Source organism: Silene latifolia, chromosome 11 (genome assembly GCF_048544455.1).
Source record: "Silene latifolia isolate original U9 population chromosome 11, ASM4854445v1, whole genome shotgun sequence".
NCBI classification, from domain to species: domain Eukaryota; kingdom Viridiplantae; phylum Streptophyta; class Magnoliopsida; order Caryophyllales; family Caryophyllaceae; genus Silene; species Silene latifolia.
Genome location: NC_133536.1, coordinates 125,619,332 through 125,630,904, shown reverse-complemented (window position 1 = coordinate 125,630,904; position 11,573 = coordinate 125,619,332). Strand labels below are relative to the sequence as shown.

The 11,573-nt window shown below is 38.7% G+C and overlaps 1 protein-coding gene across 1 annotated transcript; it reads left to right on the top strand.

Annotated features, from left to right (window-relative positions):
* The first annotated feature begins 1,277 nt into the window (after positions 1 to 1,277).
* On the top strand, positions 1,278 to 2,675 carry LOC141613954 (uncharacterized). Its single transcript, XM_074432697.1, has 2 exons — positions 1,278 to 1,703; positions 1,791 to 2,675. The coding sequence occupies exons 1-2, from the start codon at positions 1,278 to 1,280 to the stop codon at positions 2,673 to 2,675; spliced, it is 1,311 nt and encodes a 436-aa protein (XP_074288798.1).
* Positions 2,676 to 11,573: the final 8,898 nt, after the last annotated feature.

The following is an 11,573-nucleotide window of genomic DNA, read 5'->3' as shown; positions in this document are numbered from 1 at the left end:
ATTTCTCTCTTCGTACTTGCTCCCCTCGTGTTTTTGGTTCGGTCCATCTTCCTTTCGATGCTGCTCTTCGTTCCAGCTTGGAACGTATTATCACCGCGTGCGGACCTGGTTTTGGGAATTGGCAGTGGCGCCTTGCTACATTCCCTTTTCATCTTGGTGGTCTTGGTGTTTATGCGGCGGGAGATGTTTTACACTATGCTTTTTTGCGTCCCGTTTGCAGTCTGCTGATTTGCAGGCTAAGCTCCTACGACCTTCTGGTATTGTAGATGCTGGTCCTACTTTCGACGAGGCCGTGCGGGTGTTTTCTAAGACTACAGGTTCTGCTATCTTACGTGACCCTCGTGAAATTGCTGCCCTCAAACTTATGAAGAAATTGGTAGACATATATTTCGCGACGGTTGCTGCTGCTTCAGAGACTGTTTTCTCTTTGACACCGCGTTAGCTTGCTTTGTGGAAGTCTCAGTAAGGTGCCCACACCTCTGATTGATTGCGTGCGGTTCCTATCTCTGGGTTGGGTCAGACTATGAACGGGAGGACTTACCGTAGTGTGCTTGGATATAGACTGGGTGTTCCGTTAGTCACGGACTCTAGGCCTTGTCAAGCTTGCTCTCGGGTTTTTGCTGAGGATGTTTACGGGGACCACGCTGTTTCTTGTACTGGTACTGTCGGTGTTAAGCATCGGCACAACCTCGTTCGTGAGACCTTATTCGATATCTGTTATAGGTCTAGTATATCTACGGGTAAGGAGGTTGATATCGGTTTGGTTGACGGGCATGGTGGCTCCCTTCGTCCTGCGGATTTGCTGCTTTATTCCAGGGACAAAGGGCGTGATGTATGTGTTGATTTAACAGGGTTTCTCCTTTGACTCAGACTGGAATGATGGATTTTGTGCCCGGCCGGGTTGTCGCTGATGCTGCTCAGCGTAAGTGTGCTAAGTATGGGGATTTATGCGCAGCAACTGGTTATTGTTTCCTTCCCTTCTCTTTCTCTTCGCTTGGCGAGCTGGGTTCGGATGCTATTGCCTTGCTCAAGCGGATCCAGAAATTCTCGGTATCTCAGGATGCGGGGGCTCGGGTGGCCGCTTATATTTTTACTAGACTTAGCTTTGCTGTTGCTAAGGGTTTGGGGGCCCAGCTTGTATCTCGGCTCCCCACCAATTTCATATAAACTTCTATTTTTTCACTCTTAAAGTCAATGGTACACACCATGGTTTCTTCAAAGGGCAAAGTGGTGTGAGGCAAGGGGATCCTTTATCCCCCTATTTGTTTGTTTTAAGCATGGAGATCTTATCTAGACAGCTTAGAACAATGTGCCTTTCTTCTGATGTTTCCTATCACCCTAGATGTTCAAAACTCAAGCTCACTCACCTGGTTTTTGCAGATGATCTCATGATATTTACTCGAGGAGATTTGCCTTCAGTTCAAAAAGCTACTGCCATTTTAAGCACCTTCTCCAATTGGTCAGGCTTGACAGCTAACCTGGAGAAAACTGACATTTACTTTGGGGGTGTGAATCCTACAGTAAAAGATCTTATTCTGGAAAGAGTTGGGATTAAAGAGGGATCCTTTCCCTTCAGATATCTGGGATATCCAGTTAATGATTCCAGGCTTACTATGGACATGTATAATGCTTTGATTCTAAAGCTTCAGACTCTAAAGGGGACCTATTCAATTCAGCATCTTTCTTATGCTGGGAGAATTCAAGTTCTGAATTCCATTGTTTTTGGTCTCAACAACTTCTGGTGCACTGGCTTATTACTACCATAACAGATTTGTCTCCTTATTTCCAAGTTAAGTAGGGATATTTTCTGGGGAAGATTTGACAGCAAGAAGAAGCACATCTTTAAAGCCTGGCAGAGCATTTGTGTACCCTGGGAGGAAGGGGGTTTCCAGGTTAAGGATGTTTGCATCTGGAACAAGGCTGCCATGCTGAAATGGCTTTGGCATTTAGATAGAGGGACTGGAGCTATCTGGACTTCCTGGGTCACAAAGTATTTCTTAACACAATGCTCTATCTGGGACCTTGCTATTAGGGATTGTTTCTTTGAAAGCCTCAGAGGAGTTCTTCTCCTTAGAGATGCCTGCATTAAGCAGCTTGGCAATGTTCAGGCAGTTCAGGCTATGCTCTCCAACTGCATTATCAGGAATAAGTTCTCTGTGAAGAGAGCTTATGATAGTCTGAGATGTTCTTATCCTGTCCTTGTTGTCTATAAAACTATTCACAGGACTACTATCCTTCCAAGGCATAAAATCATCCTCATGCTTGCTGTTCAAAGGAAGCTAGCTACTCAAGATCTCTTAATTACTAGAGGGATTACCATTGTGAATAGATGTTACTTGTGCAAAGCTGCAGCTGAATGTGCAGATCACCTTTTCTTTGCTTGTCCTTATGCTGCAGGATTACTGACTCTTCTGCAGCAGTGGATACAGATACCTTCCTCCATCACTTCACTCTTCTCCTTGCTTACTTTGCACAGCAGGGGTCAGGGAAGTAAGCAACATTTGATTAGCTGCGGTATTGGTAGTCTTGTTTATGCTGTTTGGGCTGAGAGGAATGCACGAGCATTTAGGGACCAGGAGAGGTCTGTCCAGGCTGTTTTTAGTGAACTAAAGTTCACTGTCACTGCACTACTAGCGAGTAGAGGTCCTGAAAATATCTTCCTTGACATAGATTAAATATTCATTTCTTAGACTTATAGTCCTCTTGTATAGATAGTGGAGGAGTTTTGTATATGGTATAGGGGATATATCTTTGTAAGAAAACTCTTGTACTCCTAATTTTTGGAATATATGAGTAATACCCTTCTTGCAAAAAAAAAAAAAAATAATAATAATAATAATAATAATAATAATAATAAGAATAAGAATAAGAATAAGAATAAGAATAAGAATAAGAATAAGAATAATAATAATAAGAATAAGAATAAGAATAATATTAACAATAATAATAATAGTATTTATCGGGGTCGAACCACAAGGATGGCGGAGGTTTCTAGCTAGCTCGTTCAAGTCTCAATTCAGCCTAATCAAATAAAAGAGGTGGTTGATTATAAACTAATATGCAAACTAGATATGAAAATAAGTTAAGATAAAGAGTAATTAATAAAAGATGGGAAAAACTAGAGCCTTTGGATTCACTTGGGTAATAGAGCATGAAACAAGGTTAAAACAAGATATGGGTTATAAAAATGGTCAAGGGTTTACACCTAATTTCTTAGTCACCTTATGTTCCTTAACAAATTTTCATTCGGTTAAGATAAACTCATCACGCACATAACACATCGACTTTGTAACAGCCTAAGCACCAAGATAGGTCATCCAATAGCAAAGGGCACCAAGATAAGCCAAACTTGTGAGGAAAAGGTTCAAACTTTCGTTCAAACATTCCTACAAACACTACGTGTGCAGGAAAGTGAAGACCAACAAACCACCCAAATCTATATGTTAATAACCCAAATTCACACCCATTGACAACCCAAGATCCCCCAAAGCCCTAGATAAAACTACTCACATATTTTCATGGGTGGGAAATCAACAACAAAGTGCAACAATACACAAGCAAACATGATAAAGATTGCTACTTTGAATGAATAACAAACAACTACGACAATTGATGTAAACTAATTAAGTAAATAAAAAAAGATGAGAATTATACCAACTAATAGGAAAGTAATGAACTTGGATTGATAAAGGAGATGAATTTCCTCTTATCTTCCATTTATTACAACCCATAACTAAATGTAAACTAATTAAAAGAGAAGAACTTGGATAAAGTAGAGAGTAATTAAACTATAATTAAAGAAAGATTACAACTTTTTTGAAGAAATATTGAGAGAGGAAAATATTCAAGGGTTCCTGTCTTATGAAATAAGAGAGCAAAATAGACTAACTAATCTAATTGGTAGTGTGTAATGTATGTGTTAAAAATAAATAAGGGTGTAGTGTATATGATACCCGTCGTTGTGAGTACCAAAAATAAATTTATAATTCCTATTAAAACTAACCTAGGCTAGTGGTAACAGGGTCGAACCACAAGGAGGCGAATGTAATTTCTAATTGTCTAATTTAGTCTAAGGTAACGAAAGTGGGGGTTGAATTGATTTGGTCTAAACTAATAGCAAATAAAAACAATAAACTAAATACGCGAATAAGACAGATAAAAGAAGGGGTGCAAGGATGATCGGTTCGTTATAGTTTCGGCGGCAGCATACTAAACAGGTCTAAAACAAAACACATGAGGCGGGAAGTAAAGAGGTCCTCTCGGTCCACTCTTAACAAATAGCATCTTTCGACCTCGCTATAAGTCCCTAATATCACTAATACGACTCTCGTCCTGAAAAGTGACTTATAATCTAAACTTTACCTATCTTTCGATCTTAGTATAGTTTAGTCATTTTAATTGGTGATCTAACAGCTGTCCCTATCTCTCGATCTAATGGGCCAGTCAAATTCTAAACATTCAACTAGTCGTGTGCACTCGATTCGTCGAATAAATAATTAAAACAATTAAAACGAAAATAAAACCCCACGAGGTCAGTCGATCGACCAAGTATGTCAGTCGATCGACTGACATGCGAATCAGGCCGTGTTCTTTATATTGCCGCCTACACTATAACTCCCCTACATCCTGGCACGAATAAATTAGCTACTCATACTAAGATTGATAACGACAATAAAATTAATGAAATAAACAGAAGGTTTCATGCTTAAAACGAATGAACAAACAATTAACAATAATGATAAATCGGTTTCGGGAGAGTAACTAACAATTTCTATACTATCAAAGCAATAAAGAAGAACTGAAAATAGAGCAAGTGAATACCGAATTTGCAGAAGGATTGTAACGGAATGATTGAAAGCATAACGAAAATCCAATGCGAAAATAGTTTCCCAAACCCTAATTATTTCTAAAGAACTGTATGTAAAACTAGATAATCCTTTCTGAATGTTCATGCTGCGTTATATAGGAAAAGTACGCAGCTATTATTCCTAAACCTAATAACTCATGGGCTTGATAAATCTCGATCTTTTAATTCTCGTATCAGCTCGTGGAGTGGTCGATCGACCACTGAGTCCAGTCGATCGACCACAAGCGCTGTACAGTAGCTTCTGATAATTCCTGCAGCGCGCACCGATCTTAAAACAGCTGCCATTTCTTCGTTACTTGGTTAAATCAGGCGTTCTATGCGGCGTTGGAAAGCTAAGAGGATAAGCTTTCACCTCCAATTAGAATCACTTGATTATCAGCTCTAGAACTCGAGATATAGCTATTTTAAGCAGCCTGCAATGTCGAGAAGCACTTCTTCGCTTGTTAAACTCGTACGCACCCATGCTTTTGCTATCTTTAGGCCTTGAAACGCGCACCAAGTTCGCTTCCCGAGTCTTTACTCCATGTCAAATGCAATGCAAGGTACTCGGGGACGGATTTAGCTCAATTTCCGCTGGATTCTTCACATTTCTGCAATAATGTACAAAAACACGAAAGTAGACGGAAATAGGGAGAATAGTAGCATAAACTACATAAATGAGCTCTGAAATGCGTGTAAAATGAGGTGTAAAACATCATATAAATGACACGCATCAAACTTCCCCAAACCAAATCCTTGCTTGTCCCCAAGCAAGAACTAGACTCGATCCTAAAACCTAATGGAACGAGTCCAATCTCAGAGCGAAATGCAAACCGAATAGCCTAAACCAATTTAATGCAACAACTAAGAATCAATTAGCAATGTGAATCATGCAAACGAGTTATGTAGTCGTTAAAAACTGCTGAACCGTCAACTGTAGAGACTTATCAAATTGGACTCTCACGGGTCGCTCAAACCACTCAATAAGTACAGGTGACTATATGTGAGATAAAAAGAATTAATTTTGTAGTGACTCTCACCTAACTACGACCTATGAAAACATGCCAGCAATAAAATATGAAAGAAATCTCTATGACCGTACATATGCATTCCAACCAAACAGATGACCAATGACACATGCCGAGGTATATATGGGATATGTGAGGTATGGGTAAGAAGAGGCAAAACATTTTATGGTAAAGTGGAGGTACAGGTGATCAAGCTAGTACCAAAACGGAACCAAGTGGCAACATCCAACTTCTTGCTCATAAACAATCGACACGGTGCTATAGCAAGCACAAAGCTCACAATCTCCAAAATACTAAATCAATAAACTCCCCATAGGATTAAATGAACCATGGGAGCAAAAAATCGCCAAATAATAAAGACTGAATCATGCGAATTGATTTTTTTTCTTTTTCTTCTTTCGAACTCCAGTCGATCGACCATAAAACGGCGATCGATCGATTTTCTCAAAGTACATAATTCTCTTTTTTTTCTTTTTCGAGTCTTTTTCATCTTTTCTTTTCTTTTTCTTTTTCTATTTCTCCTTTATTTCATCTTCCCAATAACGTCTCAACAGAGCATATGCCACCAAAAATGAGTAACAACCCCAAGAACACAGACTACTAGCTTGACAAAGGACAGGCTAAATGTAGGATGTAGTAATGGGACAAAAAGGATATTTTTGGCAGTGTGGAGCTTATGGGCATAATAAGAAAAAGGAAACCTCTACCACATGTGTCAACAAACCACAAACCGAATGCATACAGGTATTAAGTAGATCAAGTTCATATTCATGCAAATTAAGGAAACATGTCTCATAAGGAGTAACTACTCACATTCCTAAATAAACCGGTCATAAATGTCACCAGTTATGGGCTCTAAAACTCAGAAATATGATGTAAGTTGCCAATTTTCAAAGTCAAGTCTCAAGTTCAGCAAATATTTTAACGAAAACTCGTAGATATGCATATACGATTCTACTAACAACATGTCAATTAGGCAAGGCTCAGGCAAAACGGGTGCAAATGCAAAATCATCATGGAAATACTACCGTTCCGACTCGACCTATATGCTAAAATAAACGTGCATTGTATAGAATTTTTTTTTGAATTTTTTCAATTTTTTCAATTTTTTTTTTTGAATTTTGTATGAATGGATGAAATGGAATAAAACAATGCAAAACAGAATTAAACGTGAATGCAAGCAAATGATGTGCGACGCAAAACCCTTCCCCAAACCAAATCGCACAATGTCCCCATTGTGCAAAATCATATAATGAAGAAAAGAGAAATGGGAATTTGCGAGAAATAAAATAAGACATGAAGTAAAGAAATTAGGAACTCACAAGACTTTAAGCGCAACAAGGGAAACCTCCCCAAACCAGCGTGAGCTAGGAGGTTTCAGTGGCCAGCAGTGCCACCAATAAGTACCTGAAAGACAAATCAAAACCACGCATAAAATCGAGAAAGACAATAATGAAGCGGTAAAATTGTGCACAATTGAGAAAATAGAAGAAATAAATAATTTGACGGAAAGTAAAGCGGAGTAGAAAACTCCCTTAAGTCCGCAAATCGACCAAACACAGCAGGGGAGAGGTCGTGAACAGGTACAGTAGCGACAGGTGGTCGATCGACCAAGAAGAGCAGTCGATCGACCAGGTAAACATGAACAGTGTCTCCTGGAACCTGCAGATCAGTCGATCGACCACTGGAACCAGTCGATCGACTGAAAACACTGTTGCAACCTTTTATTTCTTCGTAATTGCTCAATGATTTGAGCTAACAAGCTCTAAATACCTGCAAGTGCACAAAAATACGCGCCCAAAATTGCACAAAACCCAGAATAAAGTCGAAAGTACTTAAAAATCCTATGCAAATAAAATAAAAGCGAAGTTTTCGCGCACACAAAAACAATAAAAAGTCTTAAAAGCAATAAAATAAATGTTTGATAAAGCATTTCGATCAACTAATAGTTGATCAAGAACGCCACGGAATGGCCCACTACTAGGCTTCTGATCAACGCAGGTGGCTTTTAAATCAAATCTACTCCCGGCCTCCACAACATGGCAACGGAAGAACAACAACGTTTCACAGCATCTGGATCCCAATTTTTCACCTCAGCGCACAGCTTCTTCTTAGACGGCATATCCTCATCAGGACCTCCTCCTGGATCATATATTCGGGCAAAGTGCGACTTCAAGCTAGGAACACCCAACTCACCTCCAGGGTCTTTGAACTTGCCAAGACCTGTAGAAAGAGAAACAAAGCGATGTTCCTCCAATTTGTTCCCAAACCGGGACGGAGGCGTCAATCCTACAAAGAAATGGTTCAACGAAGGAATAGGAAGGTATACATAATCGACTAAAGGAGTGGAATTACCTCTAATCGGATAGGAGTGGTCTTCATTTACCTTCTCATCGTCATCCGGAATAGGCGTTGGTGACGATTTAACAACTCCCAAGGCTGCAGGGGTTGATCGAACAGCATCACTACTCGATCGAGTAGTTTCCTCCTCCAAAGATAATCGGTCGATCGACCACTCGGTTCCGATCGATCGACCGCTCTCCCTTCTGCAATGTCATTCGTTCGACCACACAAATCGCTTGATCGAATTCTTCATGTGGCACAAGGATTGAAGTCTTCAATTGACACTTCATCTTCCTCCAAATCATCATCCTCCGAGTCATACACATCATCGTTTTGCTCGGCAGCTACTTGAGCCAAGAGAAGCTCAAGTCTTTTGAAAGAAGCTTCTCTCTGTTCAGCGATTTCTTGCATTTGGAGTTTAAGCATCTCCATCATAGACTTCATTTCCGCACTCTCTTCAGAAGGATTAGGGTCTTGCTGAGGTGGTGCAAAGGAATATGAAGGCTCTTGGAAGCCTTGCTGATAGCACGGATGTGGCGGTGCATAATGATCTTGTTTATAATGCCAGTAAGCATAGACTTGGTCCATATCTGCTCGGCACATAACAGAAGCATGCCCCTCAGCGCCACATCTCCCACAAATCTCCATCTGCTGCTCCCAAGAATGGAACATGAGTGGACTCTCCTGAAGTACTGCAATTAAACAACACTAAAGGAGAAGATAAGAACTGCCTCAAGGTACTCAGTCTTCCCTTGAGGCGAAAAAAAAACAGACTAAAATAAAGACAACCAAAAATTAGAACAATTGCCTCCCCGGCAACGGCGCCAAAATTTGATACCCGTCGTTGTGAGTACCAAAAATAAATTTATAATTCCTATTAAAACTAACCTAGGCTAGTGGTAACAGGGTCGAACCACAAGGAGGCGAATGTAATTTCTAATTGTCTAATTTAGTCTAAGGTAACGAAAGTGGGGGTTGAATTGATTTGGTCTAAACTAATAGCAAATAAAAACAATAAACTAAATACGCGAATAAGACAGATAAAAGAAGGGGTGCAAGGATGATCGGTTCGTTATAGTTTCGGCGGCAGCATACTAAACAGGTCTAAAACAAAACACATGAGGCGGGAAGTAAAGAGGTCCTCTCGGTCCACTCTTAACAAATAGCATCTTTCGACCTCGCTATAAGTCCCTAATATCACTAATACGACTCTCGTCCTGAAAAGTGACTTATAATCTAAACTTTACCTATCTTTCGATCTTAGTATAGTTTAGTCATTTTAATTGGTGATCTAACAACTGTCCCTATCTCTCGATCTAATGGGCCAGTCAAATCCTAAACATTCAACTAGTCGTGTGCACTCGATTCGTCGAATAAAGAATTAAAACAATTAAAACGAAAATAAAACCCCACGAGGTCAGTCGATCGACCAAGTATGTCAGTCGATCGACTGACATGCGAATCAGGCCGTGTTCTTTATATTGCCGCCTACACTATAACTCCCCTACATCCTAGCACGAATAAATTAGCTACTCATACTAAGATTGATAACGACAATAAAATTAATGAAATAAACAGAAGGTTTCATGCTTAAAACGAATGAACAAACAATTAACAATAATGATAAATCGGTTTCGGGAGAGTAACTAACAATTTCTATACTATCAAAGCAATAAAGAAGAACTGAAAATAGAGCAAGTGAATACCGAATTTGCATAAGGATTGTAACGGAATGATTGAAAGCATAACGAAAATCCAATGCGAAAATAGTTTCCCAAACCCTAATTATTTCTAAAGAACTGTATGTAAAACTAGATAATCCTTTCTGAATGTTCATGCTGCGTTATATAGGAAAAGTACGCAGCTATTATTCCTAAACCTAATAACTCATGGGCTTGATAAATCTCGATCTTTTAATTCTCGTATCAGCTCGTGGAGTGGTCGATCGACCACTGAGGCCAGTCGATCGACCACAAGCGCTGTACAGTAGCTTCTGATAATTCCTGCAGCGCGCACCGATCTTAAAACAGCTGCCATTTCTTCGTTACTTGGTTAAATCAGGCGTTCTATGCTGCGTTGGAAAGCTAAGAGGATAAGCTTTCACCTCCAATTAGAATCACTTGATTATCAGCTCTAGAACTCGAGATATAGCTATTTTAAGCAGCCTGCAATGTCGAGAAGCACTTCTTCGCTTGTTAAACTCGTACGCACCCATGCTTTTGCTATCTTTAGGCCTTGAAACGCGCACCAAGTTCGCTTTCCGAGTCTTTACTCCATGTCAAATGCAATGCAAGGTACTCGGGGACGGATTTAGCTCAATTTCCGCTTGATTCTTCACATTTCTGCAATAATGTACAAAAACACGAAAGTAGACGGAAATAGGGAGAATAGTAGCATAAACTACATAAATGAGCTCTGAAATGCGTGTAAAATGAGGTGTAAAACATCATATAAATGACACGCATCAGTATAAATATCCTAAATTTCTAACTTTTTTGAAGAAATATTGAGAGAGAAAAATATTCAAGGGTTCTTGTCTTACGAAATAAGAGAGTAAAATAGACTAACGAATCTAATTGGTAGTGTGTAATGTATGTGTTAAAAATAAATGAGGGTGTAGTGTATAAATATCCTAAATTTCTAATAATAATCATAATAATAATAATCATAATAATAATAATAATAATAATAATAATAATAATAATAATAATAATAATAATAATAATAATAATAATAATAATAATAATAATAATAATAATAATAATAAGAACAACAACAACAACAACAACAACAACAACAACAACAACAACAACAACAACAACAACAACAACAACAACAACAACAACAACAACAACAACAACAACAACAACAACAACAACAACAACAACAACAACAACAACAACAACAACAACAACAACAACAACAACAACAACAACAACAACAACAACAACAAATAATAATAGTAATAATAATAGTAATAATAATAGTAATAATAATAATAATAATATTAATAATATTAATAATAATAATAATAATAATAATAATAATAATAATAATAATAATAATAATAATAATAATAATAATAATAATAATAATAATAATAATAATAATAATAATAATAATAATATGGGGATTTATGCGCGGCAGGTGTTTATGGTTTCCTTCCCTTCTCTTTCTCTTCGCTTGGAGAGTTGGGTTCGGATGTTGTTGCCTTGCTCAAGCGGATCCGGAAATTCTCGGTATCTCAAGATGCGGGGGCTCGGGTGGTCGCTTATATTTTTAGTAGACTTAGCTTTGCTGTTGATAAGGGGGTGGGAGCCCAGCTTGTTTCTCGGCTCCCCACCAATTTCATGTAA